General features: G+C 40.2%; 1 protein-coding gene and 5 non-coding genes across 6 annotated transcripts; all 6 read left to right on the top strand.

The window, feature by feature from the left end:
* The first annotated feature begins 2,107 nt into the window (after window positions 1-2,107).
* LOC140314860 (U1 spliceosomal RNA) lies at window positions 2,108-2,271 on the top strand. Its single transcript, XR_011917190.1, has one exon. It is a non-coding gene; the product is annotated as a U1 spliceosomal RNA (small nuclear RNA).
* A 1,239-nt stretch (window positions 2,272-3,510) lies between these two features.
* LOC140314884 (U1 spliceosomal RNA) lies at window positions 3,511-3,674 on the top strand. Its single transcript, XR_011917213.1, has one exon. It is a non-coding gene; the product is annotated as a U1 spliceosomal RNA (small nuclear RNA).
* A 4,561-nt stretch (window positions 3,675-8,235) lies between these two features.
* Window positions 8,236-8,426, top strand: LOC140314891 (U2 spliceosomal RNA). Its single transcript, XR_011917219.1, has one exon. It is a non-coding gene; the product is annotated as a U2 spliceosomal RNA (small nuclear RNA).
* Window positions 8,427-9,629: 1,203 nt separating this feature from the next.
* On the top strand, window positions 9,630-9,793 carry LOC140314823 (U1 spliceosomal RNA). The gene has a single exon (XR_011917176.1). It is a non-coding gene; the product is annotated as a U1 spliceosomal RNA (small nuclear RNA).
* A 2,604-nt stretch (window positions 9,794-12,397) lies between these two features.
* Window positions 12,398-12,561, top strand: LOC140314931 (U1 spliceosomal RNA). Its single transcript, XR_011917255.1, has one exon. It is a non-coding gene; the product is annotated as a U1 spliceosomal RNA (small nuclear RNA).
* Window positions 12,562-18,043: 5,482 nt separating this feature from the next.
* Window positions 18,044-23,976, top strand: bckdha (branched chain keto acid dehydrogenase E1 subunit alpha). The gene is made up of 8 exons (XM_072392017.1): window positions 18,044-18,378; window positions 20,922-21,095; window positions 21,191-21,277; window positions 21,357-21,465; window positions 21,749-21,910; window positions 21,991-22,197; window positions 22,285-22,426; window positions 23,182-23,976. Exons 1-8 carry the CDS (start codon window positions 18,265-18,267, stop codon window positions 23,522-23,524), a joined length of 1,338 nt encoding a protein of 445 aa, XP_072248118.1. The 5' UTR covers window positions 18,044-18,264; the 3' UTR covers window positions 23,525-23,976.
* The last annotated feature ends 5 nt before the right edge of the window (window positions 23,977-23,981 follow it).

Genomic DNA, 23,981 nt, shown 5'->3' with positions numbered 1-23,981 from the left:
TAACAGTGTGTAAAATTATTATCTATGCAAATAGATGTGTGTGTTACCATGTCAGCTATTAAACTGTAGCGTAAGATATATGAGCCTCATTTGGATACGGAGAAACTTTTATTTAACTGTATGTGTGCAGATTAAATTATTAAGAAATAATGATTGTGTTCACTTTACTTCCAACGTTTAATAAAAATAAAATACATGACTTGAAAACTGAAATTAGGGTTCACTGCTTTGACTCAATGTACAAAAGTAAACTTCTCGACTCCATTGAAGTGGTTCTGTGGTCAGAAACAGTTTTTCACAGACTCGCAGTATATTTGGATACTGTCAGATGGCAGTTTGTTAGCTACACTGAGCTATGATGCTAATGACAACGTTGAGTATTTAGAGTTTAGTTTAGGACCCTGTTTTATGGCTCATTGTTTATTCCATGGTTGGATCATGCAGTTACCGCTGTTCTCCACCAGGGGCCGACAGAGCTCTATAAGTTGTTTTACAGCCTCACAAACAGCCCAGTGACTTTCACTTGGTCATTTTTATGTCTAAAGATCAACACTCAGTTCATAGATTATAAGTAAATCATGGTTTTAAACTCCAATTTTCACTCAAGTCTGTTTGAGCCTCCTATTAGCTGGCTGGTAACGTAATTGCGGGTGAAAGAGGTTACCAGTGTTAACAAACTTGAAGTTTGCTCTACAAACCAGCAAATTTGGTTGATATTTGGAAGCTAAATGTGTTAACTGTTATCTAAAACTCTTCCCAATGGAAAGGAGCTAAAGCTTTGAGTGAACTATGTGATGTATCATTTAGCATATGCAGTGATGTCATCATGTTACATCCAGCTGTGCGCCACCCCCCTTTACATCTGGTTGCCTTTCTGTGACTTTCCCTGCCCACATATTCCTGTGTTTCCCAAATACATTAGGCAACCCATTCACAATTCCAACGTGATTGCTTAACATCTTCTTTTCCTGCTGTTTTACCAGGCAGATGTTACAGCTGACTTTATTGCAGCCTCTTCAGTGAGTAACGGAGAGAACAAGGAGCAGCTGACAAAGACACGAATGTGAGTGAGACAAAAATATCAGAAGCTGGTTATTATGTAATGATGTGTAAAGTTAAGATAAACATAACTGTACTATATACTATGTAATTATAGCAGTCAAAGCCCATAGTTTCCTGTTTCTGGTGTCAGACAGCAGTGCAGCCCATTAAAAATTAGATTCTGACTTTGTAACTTCCCTTTCTGTCCCTGCAGTCTCTTTCCATGCTGCATGTATAAACATACAGGCAGTAAACAGTTTAAGAGGTGCACTTAGCTGGGATTTCTGTACAGAGTTATAACTGTTATGGCTCAGATGTTTGTTACATTGGTTGAATACTGAAGGCATTTCGTTCTCCACTAGAAATGGACTGAGCTCTGTCAGTCGAGATTTTACAGTCTGACAAACGGATAAATGACTTATTTCTTGGTGCTTCACATATATGAAGATAAACATTCACTTTAAAGATTATTAGGAACACCTAGGAGTGGTTTTTAAGTGTATCGTGTCGTACTTTTCAGCAAATAAAAACCAAAAATCCCATTATAAGTCATCAGTGCAGTTCCCACTCCAGAACAATAGGTGGCAGTGTGAACATGACCCCACTCCCCACTGAGTCAGTTTCCCGGCGCCACGAACAAAGAAACAGGAAGCGCTAACCCTGTTAGCACAAAATATGTGATCTGTGTGTTGTTGTTTTTTTTTCTGGCTGTCAGGTGTGAATCAAACGGTTTACGGATGCTGTTTAAGTCAGATTTGGTTCACTTGAACTACATGTTTGGCCGTTTGCTGTCTGTAGGAGGACAGATGGATGAAATGAATGATTTCCTTCAATTAGCCTTTTGTGCACATATACAGCACTGCATTATGGGGAATAAGAATTGCATTTTTCAAATAAAGTGTAGTTATTTCACTCTTTTTGAACAAATCTGCTTCCTCAGTGTACATGTGTGTAGCATCATCCCAGCCTCTGTAGCCTCTGGTTTAGTTAGCTTATAGCCTGTTAGCACCATGAATGTACTCAGTATGTGTGCGAGTGATTGCCCCCTCAGTGATGTGTACAACTCATACTTACCTGGCAGGGGAGATACCATGATCATGAAGGTGGTTCACCCAGGGCGAGGCTCAGCCATTGCACTCCGGCTGTGCTGACCTTTGCGAATTCCCCAAATGTGGGAATCTCGACTGCATAATTTCTGGTAGTGGGGGACTGCGTTCGCGCTCTCCCCTGATCAACTTGTTCAAAGATAAATTCAACTCTTAAGAGTCCAGTGTAATAACAGTTGTATAGACCAGTTTATCACATCAGTCTACATCAAATAGTTCCTAATTATTTTCTGGATTTTGCTGAATTTAGTTTTTTTTCTTTTAGTAGCATCAGATCACAAAAATGTCATCTTCAGCCTCTTCAAAGATATCGTTCAGTTCAAGTCAATTATAATTTAAGCTGTGATAATCAAACTCATTCAAATAAAAGCAAAATCATAAACAGTTGGTCTTAAAAAGACAAATAAAGAATAATGATGAAAAGTATCACAAGTTTAGTCCGTAAATAAATGCAGAGACACAATTTGTAAAAATAGAAAGTGAAGAATAAATGTGGGAAAAATACCTAAAACATATACAAGGTGTGAATAATTTGTGTTGAGTCTGAACATGTTACGACAGACAAGAGTTGAAAAATAAGTCTATGTACTATATTTAAAGCACTTTTTAAAATATTTTAACTATGTTTTATGGATCAGATGTTTATTTCATGGTTGAATCCTGCAGTTACCTCTGTTCTCCACCAGAGAGCGATAGAGCTCCGTAAGCTGGTGTGGTTTTACAGCATGAAAAAAACATCTACATGACTTTTTCTTTGTTTCTTCATACATGAAGACATAAAATCAGATGCCATATTATTTGGAACAATTTTTGTGGTTTTGATGTATATTGTGGTAAGATCCCATTCATTCATTGTTCACACTCCATAACAGTAGGAGGCAGCAGCAGCAGGACTGTCAGTATCCCCCCACCAGTGAACAAAGAAACAGGAAGTGGTTGCACAGTTAGCAGACAGAACATGTTTCTGTGTGTTTTTATACTTTCTCTGGATGTCAGATGTGAACAAAACAGTTTGTGATTGTAGTTTGATTCACTTAGTTTCACTTGAACTCTCTGTTGGGCTGTTAGTCATTTACAGACAGGCTGATTTATAAAAAATGATGTGATGTTCAGTTAGCTTTTTGTGAGCAAATACAGCCGTGCATTATGGGAAGCGTGTCTCTTTTATTTTTCACAAGCTTTCATAGAAATAAAAATGTTAAAAATCAGTGTCAGTCCACAGATCAGTTTCCTCTGTATTCAGATGTTGTAGCATCATCCCAGCCTCTGTAGCCTCTGGTTTAGTTAGCTTATAGCCTGTTAGCACCATGAATGTACTCAGTATGTGTGCGAGTGATTCCCCCCTCAGTGATGTGTACAACTCATACTTACCTGGCAGGGGAGATACCATGATCATGAAGGTGGTTCACCCAGGGCGAGGCTCAGCAATTGCACTCCGGCTGTGCTGACCCCTGCGAATTCCCCAAATGTGGGAATCTCGACTGCATAATTTCTGGTAGTGGGGGACTGCGTTCGCGCTCTCCCCTGATCAACTTGTTCAAGAAAAAAATCTGTTTATTCTCCTTAGCAAACACTGCTTGTTATACATGCAGATTCAAAATAACAACTAACTACTCACTGATATTTTGGTTTAGTTTGTCTTTAAGTTTTTAATCCAAATAACTATTCAGACACATTTGTACACAAGTTCAGCATCTCTGTACATGAACAGAGATGCTGGTACAAGGAGAACCAGAGGAAAGGAGAGTTGAAAGATGAAACTATTCTGCAATTTTGTTGTTAGTTGCACGTATGTTATTAAAATGTGTTTAAATGTCGACAGCCGGTTTTATGTTTATGCATTTGGCAGACACTTTTATCTAAAGCAACTTACAACTGAAGATATAACAATGCAGCTAACAGCAATGCTAACTATAAGCTACATAGAAAGAAAAAAATGTCAGCGGTGAAAGTCTAGAAATAGAGGGTTGGTGGTAGATTAATCTTACATCATCTGAACAGGGACAGGAACTCTGGACCCTCGGATTAAAAATCTGATGCTCTACCGACTGAGCTATCCAGGTCCTATAAATGTTTGTCAGAGTGACAGTTGAGATCTGAAACACTTCTTGTGTCCAAAGCTGTGATGCTGTTTTATGAACAAATGCCTGGTTGATGTGAGCTTGTGTTGCAGTCAGAGAGCATAAAAAAGAAGGCCTTCATGGAGGGAAATGGGGAGTTAAAGAGGAGTGTGAAGAAAAAAAGGAAGAGAGCAAGTTAGTGGAAAACTATCTTCAGCAGAACAGTGAGGGGTGTGTGGTCAGGGATGGAAACGCTCACAGGCTTTGAGATAATGGGGGATCAGACGGATAGAAGCACATTTACATGAATCTATATGAAAATAAATGTTAAAAATGAACAATCACCTCATCTTGGTTACACACTAAACAAAAGAGATGATTGTGGATTTTAGGTGGACCAAGAGTCAGCTAAACACTGTCTCCATCCTGGTGTGCTTGCTTCATATGCTAACTAAGTTAAAATGGGTTGGTGCACTAAACACATGATACAAAGTTGAACATTTTTGCATATTTTAGTAAAAACAGTAGAGAATGAGTGTGTATCCAACCGAATTTCCAATAAAGCTACTCTCATTCACATATTTTCTGTTTCTTTTGTCAGGCAGCTAATCTAAAAATTAGCTCATTAATACTAAGCGTCAACTCGTGGTCACTTAAGGCGAGACATGGCAGGCAAAAACAGTGATTTTTGTTAGTCAAGTGAAATGAAATGTACTGTATCAACAAAAAAAAAAAGACATTACACATTTTTATATTTTAATTTTTTATGCAATTTTATTTTAGTGGCAGAAATTGAGAGAATTGGAGTCACTGCACAAGGCCAGGGAGCAGATCAGGCAGGCGTACATGGATGTCGATCCAGAGTTGGCAGGGTTGTTGAGGTCGGATGCTGATGCTGTAATAAACGTGTCTCTTTTGATGGCACCTGGCAAAAGAGAGGGTTCGCTTCCCATTATGGTGTTTGCATAGACATTCTAACAGGACTGGTCATAGACTTTGAGGTCTTATCCTCATACTGCCATGCTTGTGTCCTAAAGCAAGGTGCCAAGAATGAGGGGAAGATTACTGTGGATGAATTTTATAGCTGGAGGGAGGCGGTCTAGTAAGGCAATGGAGCAGGAGGCAGCAACAAGGATGTGGGCCAGATCAGTCAGTTGCTACCAGCTGAAGTACACAGAGATGCTCTTAGATGGGGATAGCGCTGCTTTTAAGGAAATGCTGTCACTGAACCCATACCCTGAGCATGACATTGTAAAGCTGGAATGTATAAATCATGCTCACAAGCGAATGGGCACAGCGCTCAGAAAATTTAGTGCCGAGCGCAAATTCGGTTGGAAGTGTTTGGGGAAACTGACTGCACACAAATGTAAAGCACTGTCAAGTTTTTACAAGGGGGGTGGATTTAAACCTGGATGGGTGAAAAGCGGAGGACAAATTTTGCGTGTATGACTTTATGCAGGACAATAAATCTAATCTTAAACAACAAAGGGTCACTGGATTCAGTGAAAGCGGAGATATGGGCAGGCCCTCTCCACTGTATGTCAACAGATGAAACACCATTGCATACTCGGTGCAATCCATCTTGATGTTGGTATCAGAGGGCAGAAGACATTGGTGAGACCCCCGAAAGCCACACAGGACATGCTGCAAATTACCTATCCCCCAAAGTGGGCCAGAAACTTCTCCCAATCTATCACCGCATGTCAAGCGACGGCTTGCAGCAAAGAATGCAGCATGGTGGCGCACAAAATGTAAACGAGTGCCTCAATTCTGTTATATGGGTCTGCTGCCCCAAAACTGTTGGCAGGAACAGGGTTGAGGCAGCAGCAGCAAGCATGGCCGTCTCCTCTTTTAATGAGCGTGCCTCAGCTATGCTCAATGTGATGGCAAGCTTATGGCTGGAGAGCACACTTATTACAGTGAGTACCATCAAGCAGGCAGACCTGCTCAGGGTGGCCAAAGCAAACGCTGTTCAGTCCACAAGTGCAAAAAGAAAAAGGAAACTTATGAGCACAGCCAAGAAATTGAAAAGACACCAGCAAGAGATGTCAGAGAGTACTATATATGGTGCTGGAATGGAGAATTAGAAAGCTGTGACATCTACTGTGTTTATACTGTTTAGCACCTTCTGTTGGCAACTTTTTGCATGATACACCAATGTTAGTTAATCGAGTTACAGCAGTTGTAGGCCTTACATGCCTGCCATGTTATTAAATAATCAATTTATATGAGCTTGTATTCTATATTATTACTCTATATTAATGATATTCTATTATTCTATACTATTATTTCTAAGGGCCTGAGCATTTATTCTGTTTTTGAGCAATTGTTTCCAATACAAATGTATTAAATTCTCCTATTTAGATCTTTTCATGCTGTTTTCTCAAAATCATTTTTTTTGTATTTTTCCAATATAAATATCTCCGTCTATGTTGTACCTATTCACACCAAACTTTCTAGTTATATACTTGGCAGTATTCTGAAGATATATATAGAGGGATTTGTTAATAGATCATTCCTGGCCTGATCTATGTGACATAATAAAAAAATAATAAATTTTTCTTAGTGGGCAGACTTCAGGTTTTTGTTTTTAGTTTTTTTTACAAACAAAATGGATTAAAATGTCTTCAATGAATATTTGGAAAATGCATATTTAAAACTTGTTTAAATAGAAAAACTTTTGTTTTGATAATTTCCTTTTAAAATAAAGATTTATTTAAAATATATATAATTCCAATTGACCATGTGCTTTGTTTTACATTTAAAGCAAATTTAAACTCGCTGTCATTGTCAGTTAAAAAAAAAAAAAGAAAAAAGGACTAAAACAATTGTAGTCATAGCGGTGAACAAGCAAAGCCAACATATTGAAAGGTTTCAAAAATATTTTTATGTTGAATTGGAAATAAAACTTATGTTTGACAATTAGCTACAAGCTGGGTTCAATTTAAGATGTATGCGCATGCGTAAATTGAAACACGTTGCTTAGGATGCTAGCTCGCGGTTTTCTGTCACGGAGTGTCGAGTGATGAAGTGGAGGATGGCCCTTAGTGAGTTCATGTTTACTTAATATGCTGTACTTTTCTTTGAGATAAGAACGGCTATTGTGTTAACAATATAAATAACTACATATTGTTAAGTTGGTTTAATTTGTCGTCGCGCATTGCGAACGTTTGACGCAGTTGAGGTTAGCTAATTAAGCTAGCTTCGGTTTAATTAACCCCAACGGTTTGAAGGTCTGGACAGTTTCAACAGGTTCATATTTCTCACTGTTGACCACTGGCTGTATTTTTGTCTAATTAAATTGAATGTTAACTTATTGTCTTAACAGCCTAATTAAGTTTGATTACTGAGAGTGTCGGTTAGTTTTAATTGTTGGAGTGGTGGTGGTATTAAGGTTTTAGCTAACTGCCGTTAACTGTACATGTAAGTTACCGTTGGTGTTTGGGTCATAGTTGTGGAGCTCCCTAAACTTTTAACTTTACTTTTTAGAAAGAATAGTTTTCAGTTTGACCACCTACAGTGCCGAGCAGGTGCGTTTGAGTATTTGCTGAGTAATTAATTCGGGAATAGAGCATGAAGTGCGTTGGCTCGCTTCTCCTTTAGAGGCCACCAAAGGAGCGTTGTCTGTTTGGAGTCTGTATCGAAAAAAAACATTTTCCCTCGACTGCACTCATTCGTTCGACTTATAAAGCTCAACTGAAAGACTATTTACTCGCACACATAAAAGTAATGCACATATTGTAACGTATATGTGAAGAAAATTTAGTCTTTTCTGTGTTTAAATTTCGACGCTTCCTATTGGACTGAAGCGTACCACGTGTCCAGGAAGCGACTCGAAGCCGCATTTGTTGACGTTTGTTAATTCAAATTACTCTTTAGAAACGACATCTGCGTTACAGGCGCAACGTTGTTCATCGTTACTGTTTGTACCGTGACATAAATAATGTTGTATTCTATTTGGTTTGTCTAACCGTGAGTTAGATTGACGTTGCGGAGAATGACTTGATTTCCTCTGACCTGATTCTAGTATCGCTTCTCGGCCTTTTGGCTAAGATCAAGTGTAGTATCTGTTCTTATCAGTTTAATATCTGATACGTCCCCTACCCGGGGACCATATATTAAATTGATTTTTGGAACAGGGAGATGGAATAGGGGCTTGCTCCGTCCACTCCACGCATCGACCTGGTATTGCAGTATCTCCAGGAACGGTGCACCCCCCTAACACTGTGAAAAATAATAGATCCAAGCCTATTGTAATGTTTCTGGTGAATAAATATATCTGTTATTACGTCTTGGTTAACAATTTCTTTTAAATCTGAAGTATTTTCAACTAAGTTCTCTATTCTCTTCTGTGCTGGGTGTCAAATGTTTTATTTTGATCCTCTGTTCTTGTTTATCTGTCCTTATGTTGCTATTCTTCCAAACTTCATCCAGGAAACTTCTACTTTCTTCTTCCCGTGCCTGGAACAAGCATGTGATCAACGGGGAGTGCGTGATGTCATTTTACTCATTGGCGGAGCTCACATTTTAAAGGTAAATGTAGGAAGTCAGAATTAAGATCGAGATTAAAATGTGATTAATTGTGCAGCTCAATACACAGTCACCAACAAACAAGCCACTACACACTGGGCTGCAGTTCTGCTTATGTAAGATGCCAGATTCAAACAAGAAGAATAGATCAGCATAAAAATGCCCCGTAGCTCCACTTTTATATTGTTTCAACTTTTCTTTTTGCCTTCTTTTTAAACTATATTTTTCCTGTTTTAAATCGTACAGAATATAATATTTAATTGGCAGTATATTAGGTGTAGTGTATGTGGAAGTATTGTGTATTTAAAGTTAACATCAGGACCATCTGTAATGAATGGATCAGATGTTTATTTCATGGTTGAGTCCTGCAGTTACCTCTGTTCTCCACCAGAGAGCGATAGAGCTCCGTAAGCTGGTGTGGTTTTACAGCCTGAAAAAAACATCTACACGACTTTTTCTTTGTTTCTTCATACATGAAGACATAAAATCAGATGCCATATTATTTGAAACAATTTTTGTGGTTTTGATGTGTATTGTGGTAAGATCCCATTCATTATCATCCAGCCTTGTTCACACTCCATAACAACAGGAGGCAGCAGCAGCAGGACTGTCAGTATCCCCCCACCAGTGAACAAAGAAACAGGAAGTAGTTGCACAGTTGGCTTTTTGTGAGCAAATACGGCCGTGCATTATGGGAAATAAGAATTGTGTTTTTCAAAGAAAACATAATGTTTTTCACTCCTTTTGAACAAATCTGCTTCCTCAGTGTACATGTGTGTAGAATCATCCCAGCCTCTGTAGCCTCTGGTTTAGTTAGCTTATAGCCTGTTAGCACCATGAATGTACTCAGTATGTGTGCGAGTGATTCCTCCCTCAGTGATGTGTACAACTCATACTTACCTGGCAGGGGAGATACCATGATCATGAAGGTGGTTCACCCAGGGCGAGGCTCAGCCATTGCACTCCGGCTGTGCTGACCCCTGCGAATTCCCCAAATGTGGGAATCTCGACTGCATAATTTCTGGTAGTGGGGGACTGCGTTCGCGCTCTCCCCTGATCAACTTGTTCAAAGAAAATATCTCTGCTCTCTTCTTGGTGTATACTGTTTGTTACACATGCAGATTCAAAATAACAATTAACTACTCACTGAGGTGGTTAAATATTGTGTTGGTTTGGTTTGTCTTTATTTAGGTTTTTAATCCAAATAACTATTCAGACACATTTGTACACAAGTTCAGCATCTCTGTACATGAAAGACTGATATGAATCTGCTCCTTCTGGTGTAGTCTGCTGTAATCTTACAAGGCCACTTATATTTCTGTAAAAGGCTCAGTTAAAATGCAACAACACCCCCTCCCCAACTCTGAAGCTTTAACAATGAGCTCACAGCTCTGTAGTTCACCGTCTCTGCAGAAATGAACAGAGATGAGGGGAAGGTCTTCTGTGAAAGAGTCCTGTGTTTAAACTCTGCATCACAGCCTGAGTCTAATGCACAGTTCAAACACATCAAGTTGTATTCAGATAATTGTCATAGAAATAACTGCAGTTAACAATTTCATAATTCACCTAAACTCTATAAAGAATAAAAGCTGTTTATTGAAGGTAAAGACAGGAATGTAAATGGGGAAAATAAATGTCTTTTAGGCTCCCTAAATAAGGACCACACAGGACAGATGTGACATGCTCATCTGTCTCCTAGAGCATAATCGCTGTCCACTCAAAACCTGTCGATCAACACAAACATTGATCTGCCATTTTCTGATCCCAATGAAGCACCGTAAAGCCAGAAGGAGCAGCTGTACAAACGACAAGTCTTCCATTGTTGTTGCTGCTGCTGCTTCTTCTCAGTGTTGTTGTTGCTTTGATGTTTGCGCCAAGGTGAATGTAAATTAGGGCAGTCGAAGAATATTCTAAATTTGAATATGTGTTCGAATAGGTTTTAAAAACAGACATTTGGAGGTGAAAATTAATATTCGAATGTAGAAAAACACATATCCGTGCGGCTGTCTGTTTGCGACTGGGCGCACTGTCTGGCCCAGCGTCACTGAGGAAAGTTGACTTTCCTGAAGATGGCAGAAAGTTCAGAGCCCAACTCGACCGCAGGCGCAGAGAAAGTGATTTAAACCCCCCCCAAAATATGAAAAGCCCTGTCTGGAAATACATTGGATTTTGGTCAGTTGATGCAAAAATTGTGGCGCCTCGAGACAAAGTCGTATGCAAGCTACAGTTAGCTTATCATTCGAGGGTGAGGTCTGTGGTCTTGGCCATTAGTTTATTTACTTATTTTTGTGTCTGTAATATGTTGTCAAATATGTTTAACGTAACGACATCAGAGACTTAATGACGTGGCTCCTCTTAGCACCCCGAGCTATGGAAAAGCAAACTGGTTCTCAGCTGGTTTGTTAGTTGAACGAGTTGTGAACCAGCAGCAGCGTTGGAAATGATTTGGTGGAAAAAGGGGTATTACTGCACAGACAGGAGTCACTTCTGTCTCCTCCCACATCACTTTAAGTCACTGTTTGGTGTGTTGAAATCTTTATTTATTGATTCACAGATTTTAGAAAGAATGTTTTGAGGCTTTTTATAAAAAATAATCATTTTCTGTATAGCAGCACTCGTACAATTTTATTCACATTGTTCAACATCAATTAATTCTCTGAAATAGATCTATTAAAGTCTTTTACTTTTGTTGAAATACTTTTTAAAAAAAATAGATTAACAGATATGTGACCAGTTTACCATGAACATTAAACTGGTGTATGTGGAAAGTATTGTGTATTTAAAGCAGTATTTCTCAACTCCGGTCCTCATGACCCACTGCCCTGCATGTTTTCGATGTTTCCCTCCTCCACCACACCTGATTCAAATGATCAGCTGATCATCAAGCTCTGCAGTGGCCTGATAAGGAGCCATTCAGAAACACTGATTTAAGTCAACATCAGGACCATCTGTAATGAATGGATCAGATGTTTATTTCATGGTTGAATTCTGCAGTTACCTCTGTTCTCCACCAGAGACCGATAGAGCTCCGTAAGCTGGTGTGGTTTTACAGCCTGAAAAAAACATCTACATGACTTTTTCTTTGTTTTTTCATACATGAAGACTTAACATCAGATGCCACATCATTGGAACAATTCTTGTGGTTTTGATGTATATTGTGGTAAGATCCCATTCATTGTTCACACTCCATAACAGTAGGAGGCAGCAGCAGCAGGACTGTCAGTATCCCCCCACCAGTGAACAAAGAAACAGGAAGTGGTTGCTCAGTTAGCAGATTGAACATGTTTCTGTGTGTTTTTATACTTTCTCTGGATGTCAGATGTGAACAAAACAGTTTATGGTTGTAGTTTGATTCACTTAGTTTCACTTGAACTCTCTGTTAGTCAGTTACAGACAGGCTGATTTATAAAAAATTATGTGATGTTCAGTTAGCTTTTGTGAGCAAATACAGCCGTGCATTATGGGAAACATGAGCAGTCTTTTGTAGAAATAAAATGTTAAATCAGTGTCAGTCCACAGATCAGTTTCCTCTGTATTCAGATGTTGTGGCATCATCCCAGCCTCTGTAGCCTCTGGTTTAGTTAGCTTATAGCCTGTTAGCACCATGAATGTACTCAGTATGTGTGCGAGTGATTCCCCCCTCAGTGATGTGTACAACTCATACTTACCTGGCAGGGGAGATACCATGATCATGAAGGTGGTTCACCCAGGGCGAGGCTCAGCCATTGCACTCCGGCTGTGCTGACCCCTGCGAATTCCCCAAATGTGGGAATCTCGACTGCATAATTTCTGGTAGTGGGGGACTGCGTTCGCGCTCTCCCCTGATCAACTTGTTTAAAGAAAATATCTATTCTTTGCGTACATTACTTGTTACACATGTAGATTCAAAATAACTAACTACTCACTTGAGGTGGTTAAATATTATGTTGGTTTGGTTTGTCTTTATTTAGGTTTTTAATCCAAATAATTATTCAGCAGTTGAGCACACCAGTGATGTCCTTGTAGATTTGAACGGCAGTGAAGAGACCTCTCTCTGTGTCCTCCTTTGGCCATGAGATGTCAGCTGCTGGAATGCCATTTGGGTTTTCCCAAAGACGTACCCAGCCCTCTAACTCCACCTGTAACACGTACAAAGCAAAATAGTTTTTATTATTTGTCACATGAAATGATACACATGGAGGTTTAAAGAAGCGTCTCACACTTATGTTTGCATTCACTGTAAATGTTACTTACAGGTGAGTTTCAGTGGATAATCCTGGCTTTGGGATGCGGACGGGGCTTCAGTTGGCTGTGCAGCAGATTCCAGCTGATTGGTCGGGATCCTGGATATGTGCTTCTTGTGTGGCAGCTTGGATGGTGCGGTGGACTCAGGCTGCTTGGGCAGTGAAGAGGGGTGAAAAAGCCTTTGGAAGACACTGGAGTCTGGCTGCTTGGATGGTGCGGTGGACTCTGGCAGCTTGGATGGTGCGGTGGACTCTGGCAGCTTGGGCAGTGAAGAGGGGTGAAAAAGCCTTTGGAAAACACTGGAGTCTGGCAGCTTTACCTTGTCTCTGGGACCTGACTCCTGGGACTGGGTAGAGTCTAAAAATGTATAAATTTTTTTATCTTATATTATGACTTATTTACATAAAACTACTTCATATAAATTTACTTATGTGTCTTACTTATGTTCCACAGACTCGCATGCAGCTACCATCTCAGCTTCATCACCGGGCAATAATGAAGGACTATACTTAGAGGTGCTTTCCTGCAGTTTCTGGACAATAAGGCAGTGTAACAATCAGAATGTATGATGTACCACGTTTCAGTTACCAAACACAAACAAGCATACTTACAACACTCAACACTTAGTTGATTAAATACCACCTATTTGACTATTTGTTATTTTCTGTGTAATTCTAACCTTTCTCTTTCTGAACACTTACTTTCTCCTTCTCATAAACATACTTTCTGAACCTCTTCATTGTCACACTTGTGATGTGGGTCACCGGTGTGTTCAACCACCTCCTCACTGAGCTGTAGTTCTTCTGTCTCTCTCGCTGTCAGTGAACTGCTCTGGCTTCTTCTTTAATCTTCCATGCTGACTGTAGAGCTCCCACATCTCCTGAAAGCTGCTGTCCTCGAAGCCTTTCTGACCATAGATGCACCTGTCGATGTTGGCCTCAAGGACAATGGAGACTTATGGGAAGCTCTCTGCATATTCAGCGAGGAAGTCTTTCACCCACTGGTTCACTGCCTCTCCTCATTTATGGGGGTTTGTCTTCTCTACTCTGTGATTGTCAATTATGCTGGAATCATATATATTACTTTAATTCAAACAAGCATCATTTATATCATCTGACTGTGCCAAACAGATTAGTAATTGAACCAAGAATGAAACAGATGTGTAAATATGCCACCAAATTTGTCTTAAATCTAAAATGCTTACTACGTCATGTAGCCCACATCGTTTGCCACAAGCCAGTGGAACGGTGCATTCTTGTATTGACCGAACGACACTGGCAGCTTTCCCAGGCACTGCTGACGGGATGGAGCAGTGACACCCTCCGCCTGAAGGAGCTTTTCTGCGTGGGCCAGGGCAGTGGCTTGGTTCAGCAGCTCCAGGGGAGGCGAGGGGAAGACCAGCCTTTTATCCCGATAAAGACGGGCCTCTTTGCTCGCCATCAGAATGGCCTGTTGCTGATTTTCAGGAGCATCTGGGTTGGCATTGCGGATTGTGGGGTTTGCCATCTAGATAGTTAAACAATGTTATTCTCCAAAGGGAAATTTATTGGAGCAGCAATTCATATTAGCAGTAAAGTGGCATTACATCTTGGTATTAAATGTCTGTCTGCCTATCGAGATAAGATAAGAACTTTATTAATCTATTAATTTATCAGCGCTATTGAGTGGTTGCATTGCACCAGATAATGAATTTAATTGTACAAGGTAGTAATAATAATGATAACACTGAATAGTGACAATAATGAAAAGTTAATTAATATTGCACATACAGTTAAAATGTAGCACATCGTACATTGCACATGATATTGAATCTCTATATATCTGTTATACACACACATCTATAGCTGATATGTGGGCTATATATAGATATATGTATATTCCTGTTTAAATATATGGAGAGAGAGAGATTTATGTGTGTATGCACACGCACGCGTGTACAAAAACATACATACAATGCATATATTTGGTTTGGTTGACCCATTTAACACGATAACGACTATAAACAGACGTTTCGGTAATATGAGTGTAAGAAAGAAAATGTTTATGTTTAAAAAGCGTCTTCAGTTATAATTTACGACTTTTTACCGAGTGGGAGAAGCTTCTTATACTTTTCAATGAAAAGATTATCACAGAAAAACACTACGGTTAACTCTGTCAAATTTGTAGCAAATTATCTTTCTGTTTTTAACTTCTTTAACAGATAAACTGTCGAAGTCGTTGGCAAAAGCAATGTCCAAATGTCTCTCGCACCGTCTCTTCACTTTCTCTGATATGTGATTGGCTGCCTGGTGAGTCCGGCAAAGCTATTGGTAGTCTACGGTCAAAGGTCGGTGAGCCACCTGATTGGTCGGTTGCACGACCGTAGAACGGACCCCCTGCGAACTCCCCAAATGTGGGAATCTCGACTGCATAATTTCTGGTAGTGGGGGCTGCGTTCGCGCTCTCCCCTGATCAACTTGTTCAAAGAAAATATCTTGGCGTACATTGCTTTTTACACATGGTAAATGGACTTGTACTTGTATAGCGCTTTTCTAGTCTAGCTGACCACACTCATGCCACTTCACTACATGCCACATTCACCCCACTCACACACATTCATACAGCACGTCTTAGGATATAACTACGTGCTTTCTAAGCATTCACACACATTCATACCCCCAATGATACACTGGGGGAGCAACGTGGGGTTCAGTGTCTTGCCCAAGGACGCTTCGACATGTATCCTGGGGAAGCCAGAGTCGAACCACCGACCTTCCGATTGGTGGGCGACTGCTTTTCCTCCTGACGGCTACAGCCGCCACATGTAGATTCAAAATAACTAACTACTCACCGAGGTGGTTAAATATTATGTTGGTTTGGTTTGTCTTTAAGTTTTTAATCCAAATAACTATTCAGCACTGGGCACACCAGTGATGTCCTTGTAGATTTGAACGGCAGTGAAGAGACCTCTCTCTGTGTCCTCCTTTAGCCATGAGATGTCAGCTGCTGGAATGCCGTTTGGGTTTTCCCAAAGACGTACCCAGCCCTCTAACTCCACCTGTAACACGTACAAAGCAAAATAGTTTTTATTATTTGTCACATGAAATGATACACATGGAGGTTTAAAGAAGCGTCTCACACTTACGTTTGTATTCACTGTAAATGTTACTTAGAGGTGGTTTCAGTAGATAATCCTGGCCTTGGGATGCGGACGGGGCTTCAGTTGGCTGTGCAGCAGATTCCGGCTGATTGGTCGGGATCCTGGATATGTGCTTCTTGTGTGGCAGCTTGGATGTAATTTATATCATCCGACTGTGATAAACAGATTAGTAATGAACTAAAATGAAACAGACGTGTAAACATGCCACCAAATATTCTTACTACTTCACATATTTTGTGTACTTGTATAGTAAAAGTCAAAATACTTAAATACGTCCTTAATTAATACTTTTAATACGTAAAATGTGAGGAGGTGTTCACAAGTAATTTTTTCCAAGTCAAGTCTCTTGCCAACACTAAATCAAATTCTGACCTTAGAGCTGCACAATCCTATGGATCAGTTGTAGGTTTTCTATTTCCGTTTATATTTTGAGCATTGATGCCGCACGGTGGTGTGGTCACAGCGAGAGGGTTCTGGGTTCGATCCCCACCTGGGGCCTTTCTGTGTGGAGTTTGCATGTTCTCCCCGTGTATACATGGGTTCTCTCCGGGTTCTCTGGCTTTTTTTTCTCTTGTGTGCATTTCTCTCCAGTTTTTGTCTTAAATTGTGCTTTGTTTTTAATCCTTTTTTTTTCTAAACTATTGTTTACTTCACTTGTTCTGTCTTGTTGTTGTTATTATTATTATAATCAGCTTGTCAGTCAACCTGCTGTAAACCACTTTGAACTCATGATGGCAGTCGCGAACGAGTCGGCTCTTTTAAGTGAACGATGGGAGCAGCTCACGGCCGTCCGCGAGCCGTATTTTATTTTTTACTTTTCGCTTTTGGAAAAGTACCTGTGGGCGCTGTGGGCGTTGGCGACAGGTGTCACCTGCATGCTGTGCAACCAATCATGTGAGGATTGACAAGGATCATACCACCAAGCAACATCAGTCCCCTCTGAAAGGATATTTTCTTCAACAGGGCAGATAATAACAGAGAGAAGAAGCCGGATCAGCTGCGGCATTTCGCATTGAAAAAGCGAAATCTGCCCTGAAAAAAATAAGTTGGATGTTGGTGGTTAGTTCATAGCGACATATAAAACTGTTGGATGCTGCTGTTTTGTACATTGCATTATATTTATTTTTGTTGTTTATTTATTTTTACTCTATACCAAAAACATTGTTATTTTAACAAAGCACATTTACTTGATTGCTGTATTTAATTTTTTTCATTACTTGTTTTGTTCGGTGTGTCTTTAAATAAAAAAAAAATTAAATGTTAATAGCTGTCTTATTTTAATTTCTATGCTTAGGTTTTTACAGGCATTTTCTATCTGCTTTGTGTAGCAGAGTGGTTCCTCGAGCAAGTTAGAGTTACAAGGGATTTTGCAACTGTAAATGCAATTGGCTACAGCAATTTCTTGAAATTTAAGTGATATGTTCAAATACAAATCACAAGTCAAAACGGCACTAAATCTGGCTGAATTCTAAAAGGTAAAAGTGGTAAAATGGAGAGCCGGTGAGCTGAGCCAAATTATCCGATATCCCCATCACCACTTTGAACCACACTGTATCTGTTTCACCCACTGGCTGGTACCACAATGTTTTGCGACATTTGACTATCTACGGTGGCGCCAGAGTGAATTGAGCGATCCTATTGGTTGTCTACGCTCAGTGAGTTGGGCGATCCTATTGGTTGTCAACGCTCAGTGAATTAAGCGATCCTATTGGTTGTCTAAGCTCAGTGAGTTGGGCGCTCCTATTGGTTGTCTACGCTCAGTGAGTTGGGCGATCCTATTGACTTTTTGCCGCTTTAGGCACGTTTGAACACTCTCCTGATAACAAAGTTAGTGATATTTATTCAGTGAGATTAAATCTCTCACAGAGATTCTTATTTAATTACTTCAATAATTTCTTATAAATTATTAGAGATATTAGATGTAGAAAACCGGCAGCTTTAATTTGAAGGTGTCACCGGATGTGGTTATTATTGTAACTTGACTGCTCTCCTTGGTTAAAAATTTGGGCCTGGAAAGTGTGTGTGGTTGCGGATGGGAGCAGGGGATCTCTAACTTGCATTTAGCTGCTCCATCGTGTAAGTTCAATATATTTATTGCAGACTGAAGTTCTTTCGGATACCAGCTTGCAGATCAAACTAATTCAAACGACTGCGGAGTGTTCAGATGGCGGCTGTGAGCTGTATGAGAAGGATGTATGGGCTCTGTTTCCATGCTGTCCGTCAAACGACAGGACTGAAAGCATCGAGGCTGCTTCAACGAAGAGCCTTCAGAGTCTGTGTAAGTTATAACGGTTTTACTGACTTTAACAGCAAGAGAAGTAACGTTTAAGGTCGTTTTAGCCACAAAGGTTATTGGGTGAAGGCTAAGTTTGGCCAGGCTAATAGCAAGGGCAGTGTAAATATTACCCAAATGTGACAAAGTAGGTTACAAGCAAAGAGATGATTAAATTAATTATTAATGCAACGTTCGCCTATAAGTTAAAGATTCTCAAGAACGCGTTGTTTGAGTTCTTCAGTTATCGCGATGTGTTGTTAGCCAGCTGGTTATGCTAACTACTTCTCAGAAAGAAACGTACTTTTAATTATATTCGGCCTCTTCAGAGCCGCCATGTCAAAGCAAACTTATGCCCCAGTGTGTTTCTCATGTGTCTGCAAATGGTTAAGTTGAACTTATAAGTGAAACGTCAGCTTAATTCAAAAGGAAAACGTTGTGCTGTGACTCTGAAGCTGACAAGTTAGCCTGCCGGCTAAAGATTTAGCTAGCTTCATTCCTATTGGTCAATGAAAGGGGCGTTGAGGATGAATCAGATGTTCTGACGAGTTTGTTCTTTACACCAACAAATTACACAACAGTACAGTAATGATTATGGTCGTATTTAGCTCAAATTGAAAAAGTTTGAGTGAACTGTTTATACATTTAAGAGAATGCCATTTGTGGTGCTGTTAAAACTTTGTTCTGTAGCTTTAGCCTCGCTGTTTTAAAATGAGGTGATCACAAACTGCAGCCTCAAAGACGACTTTTAATTTGGCAGCTGTGTAAATTAGTTTAAACACTTGGATTATATGTCTGCTGGTTTATAGTCACTTTGTTATGTATGTAAATAAGTGTATTTAATAGCGTGTGATAAATCAGGATGTTTTCTTAGTGATAGATATTTAAAAGATGCAAAAAATTTGCTAAATTTTCATTGGACACAACATCTTTCCAGTTAAAACATTCCAACATGCACATTAAATCTGTGTTTTGTATGGGGTTCCATCTGAGCTAAAATATGCTCATGCACATGTGTCATGTATTGTGTAAAATAAAATATATGACGTTTTAATGCAAATTTGTACAGCCAGAAAAGCCTGCTGTGTTCCTGGTTAACTTTTGTGAAGAAAGGCCACACCTCTTCATATTCACAAAAGCGATGAAACATGACCTGATATAAGATAAAACACTGTTTGAACACACGCTGTATTGTAGAAACGTCAGCAATATGAGTACAGTGATGTTTGAACAGCTGTGACAAATGAAGTGTGTTACTGTTTGCAATAAAAACGTGGACTAAATGTAAGAAATACCGTGTACAGCTCTGTCTTCATGTATGTTTGATATGAAGTGACCTTGCTGAGCCAACCAACGTGTCGACAGGACCCTGCTCCTTAACAAGCAGGGTCCTAATCGTCGTCATCACAGGCCAACATTTTAATTCTGTTCAATGATCTTGAGAACTGTAGTTCTGCAGGAGAGAAAGTATTTCAGTACGCGTTCTCAATTAGTTCAAATGAACAAAGTTCACTAAGAACAAAGAAACAAAGAAAACTAAGCATAATACTGTGGATCCATCTCCACTGAGTGACAAAGTGACCACTCAAACTACCTGACAATACGAGACCCTACGGGAGTTTAAACTTCAGAATTATACTGAAAATGGACTTAATTACAAGTGGTGCACCTGTCTCATAGGTGTCACTGAATTGGAGTTTAGCCCGCCGAATGTCGGGTCATCCTATCATTTGTACGTGAATGCGGAAGTATTTATAACGACACAAGGCGACATTGAAAATAACACGTCAACATGCAGATTACAGAGTATAAACTAAGGTTGAATCGGCACAGCCAGATGTTTTGCCAGGTTAGTAATCTACAAACAGTGTAGTTGTCGAAGTAGCTTGGTCCCACCTGAAGTACTGTTCACAGTCTCATAAACATGTCTAAGAGTTTTGTTACATGCTCTGTGAACATAAACAGTGAGCATATTTTTAGCACAAATGGAACCCCGCAGCTTTGAAGTGGATGCTAATGAAACTGGAAAAGTGCAACAGCTTCGGGGAAAAAGAAAAGTTTCCTCTGAGCACTTTGTGTCATTTCGTTGTCGTAGAGACCGATGCATTCAGCTTAAATTCAAATGGCTTAATGTAAATGGATGTGATAAGGTGTTGTAATTGGCCAGGGTTTTCTTGTGGACAAATAAATGTGCACGTCACGGCCAGTTACTAAGAAAGTCCCAAAGGAGAGCATCCACCTGTGCACACAGAATGGACAGAGTGTACAGACTAAACAAAGGTCCAGATTATCTCATAAAATCACAATATAACCATAATCTCAACTGTTGTAGCAGGTTTTTAAAACAGCGATGGAGTCAGTACTCTGTAAAATAATTCACTGTGAGTGACATCATGCAGAAAGTCCCATTAAGAACACCTCTATTGTTCTTTTTGTTTAGTATTTAATTGGATGTTCTAATAAATAGAAACATGAATCCTCCTTTGTGGCTTTTTCTGCACAGCCCCAATTATGTTATTAATAAATAATGCTTGTATTCAATCTTTCAGGCCGTGCACCAGCAGCAGCCCTTTGACTCACAGGAAAAACCACAGTTCCCTGGAGCTTCGGCAGAGTTTGTTGACCAGCTGGAGTTCATCCAGCCCAATGTGATCTCTGGGATCCCAGTGTACAGAGTGATGGACAGGCAGGGGAATATCATCAACCCCTCCCAAGACCCCCAGGTACAACCAGCCTCCCTGTCTCCCTCATGATAAAATGTGTCATTGTGACCTCCTGGACTGACAGTAAAACTTGTGGGTGTGTCTTTATTGGTCAGCTCTCCAAAGAGACGGTCTTGAACTTCTATCAGAAGATGACGCTGCTGAACACAATGGACCGCATTCTTTATGAGTCTCAGAGACAGGTATGTGTTTCCGCTCGCATTTCCTACTTCAGATCAGCTCAAATATGATGTAAAACAGTGAAACTTGTTGCTGTTACAGGGTCGAATCTCCTTCTATATGACTAATTATGGTGAAGAGGGAACACATATTGGCAGCGCTGCTGCTCTTGAGCCAAGTGACATCGTCTTTGGTCAATATAGAGAAGCTGGTAAGAATCAAACTGGCTTTGATTGTTTAAATTAATTAAATTTGTTAGCACTCAGAATAACATTAAAGCATAAAGTTATTGCTTTAAACTAGTAGCAAATATTACTTAAAACAAAGAATATACCATTTGTTATTATCTTATGTTCAACACATTATTTTAATCACATGTTGGCTGATAAATGGTCTTTTCTTTTCTTTTCTGTTCCCTGTTTTCTGAGTACAGTGAGCAGTAGTTGACCTGGTTGTCTCATCCTGTGAGTAATACTTTCTTTGTGGCCCAACAGGAGTGTTGATGTACCGTGGTTTTCCTCTTGATCTCTTCATGGCTCAATGTTACGCCAACGTTGACGACCTCGGGAAGGGTCGGCAGATGCCTGTCCACTATGGCTCCAAAGACCTGAATTTTGTAACCATCTCGTCTCCTCTGGCCACACAGATTCCTCAGGGTGAGTCTGAGGTTGTTAGTCTGTCAGGACTTCGATGCACGTGGAAATCTGCGGTGTGTTCATGCCTGTGTTTGTCTCAGCTGCTGGAGCTGCATATGCAGTCAAGAGAGAAAACATGAACCGTGCCGTGATCTGTTATTTCGGAGAGGGGGCGGCCAGCGAAGGGGACGCGCACGCTGGCTTCAACTTCTCAGCCACCCTCGAGTGCCCATTGATCTTCTTCTGTCGCAACAACGGTTACGCCATTTCCACGCCCACCAACGAACAGTACAGAGGAGATGGCATCGGTAAGCCTGACTGTCGTCTTCTGTAAAACCGATTTGAGATCTGCGGCTGCCCCCACGATCACACCTTTTCATGCTCTTCTTGAACAGCTGCTCGTGGTCCAGGTTATGGCATGCTGTCCATCCGTGTCGATGGTAACGATGTGTTCGCTGTGTACAACGCTACAAAAGAAGCGCGGCGCCGAGCCGTGGCTGAGAACCAGCCCTTCCTCATCGAGGCGATGACTTACAGGTCAGTGAAGATACATCGAGCAACATTTATGCTGACAGTTCTCCGTCATAACTTATTCATCACTGAGAAATTAAACTGGGTCTTTTCTCAAAACATTTTGACTTGCTTTGTATTAATATATCCGTAGGAAGTAGAAGTAAATAACAAACATGAAGATGTATTATGCATTATTTGCATTCAAAAGGTGTAAAAGGAGACATTAATGGTCAGAAACTCCAGCTTTAACGATATAGATAAAGCAATAAAGTTGAACAAATTACCTTCAGTTACAAAGTTATTTTCACATAATCTATTTCATTGTTAGTGTTGGACAAAAATAAAATAGTTGCACCTTGAAAGTAACCTAAAGAGAGTTTAAGAAGTAGCTCAAAGTCTCTTTAAGTTCGTAGTAATGAGACAACACTCTGTGCTTTTAGAAAGGAGGTTTTAGGGAGTCAGGTTGATGATTGTATAAGTTGATATTGTCTCCTAATTAATAGGGCTGTTGATTTAATCTGATTGTAGATGTTTAATGTTGGTAAAACACAGATTTTATACTCTAACAGAAGAGCTCTCGTGAGTCTTGTAAAGGAGGCTTCAGAGTAAATGTATGTAAATGTGTGTTCTTCAAAGGATACTCAAAGTATTGTAGGATTTGAATAACAAAACACTTTGAATGGGATATTTAAAGGGGTTTCTCATGTAAATGTTCTTATGCTGTAAAATTATAGATACAAAGAGTCGACTTAAGAAAAACAATCCTGTCCCTTTCTCAGAATTGGCCACCACAGCACCAGCGACGACAGCTCGGCGTACCGTTCGGTGGACGAGGTGAACTACTGGGACAAGCAGGACCATCCCATCTCCAGGCTGAGGCATTACATGACGACTCGAGGCTGGTGGAGCGAAGACGACGAGAGGAGCTGGCGGAAACAATCCCGCAAGACCGTGATGGAGGCGTTCGAGACGGCCGAGAGGCGCCTGAAGCCCAACCCCGAATTGCTGTTCACTGACGTGTACCAAGAGATGACGCCCAACCTGAACAAGCAGCGAGAATCCCTGTGGAGGCACATGCAGCAGTACAAAGAGCACTATCCTCTGGACCTGTTTGATAAATAAATGCACTGCTGCAATATCGAGTCGGAACAAGGTGTAGGTGTTAGGTGAACAAATACTGGATTGGATGAGGACTGAGAGTCACTGCTGCACACATGTAATGTGTTCGTAAGATGGAGGTTTGATGTGTTGTTTCGTTCTGCACAAAATCTTTCAAATATAGTCGGTTTCTATGAGATTCTGGTGCCTTAAGTCAACAGGAAATGCCACATTCACACTTGTATATTAACAGATTAGAATAGGACCTGGAGGTTTTACCCACTTTGTTTGTTCCTTTTCAGTGGTATGTAATCGGTGTCCTTGGGTATCATTGAGGTGGCTGTTTTAATACTTCCTTGTATCAGTACACCCAAATTTTAGATGGGTTGGTTTGCTGAAATGTTGTTACACAATATTCCAAGAACTGAATATCTGTTCAGCTCGGTTGATGTGTTGAAAATAAACTGTGGAGCATTTGTTG

The sequence above is a fragment of the Leuresthes tenuis genome, unplaced genomic scaffold, assembly GCF_036924035.1.
Source record: "Leuresthes tenuis unplaced genomic scaffold, fLeuTen1.0.hap1 SCAF_9, whole genome shotgun sequence".
Classification (NCBI taxonomy): domain Eukaryota; kingdom Metazoa; phylum Chordata; class Actinopteri; order Atheriniformes; family Atherinopsidae; genus Leuresthes; species Leuresthes tenuis.
The sequence above is the reverse complement of the archived record's forward strand: the minus strand, read 5'-3'. Positions and strand labels throughout refer to the sequence as shown.

Excerpts from the sequence above, each read along its gene's own strand:
- bckdha (XM_072392017.1), top strand. The coding sequence starts at position 18,265 with ATGGCGGCTGTGAGCTGTATGAGAAGGATGTATGGGCTCTGTTTCCAT. Across the intron at positions 21,466-21,748 it reads TGGTCAATATAGAGAAGCTG|GAGTGTTGATGTACCGTGGT; the intron begins GTAAGAATCAAA and ends GTGGCCCAACAG. Across the intron at positions 22,198-22,284 it reads GTACAGAGGAGATGGCATCG|CTGCTCGTGGTCCAGGTTAT; the intron begins GTAAGCCTGACT and ends CTTCTTGAACAG.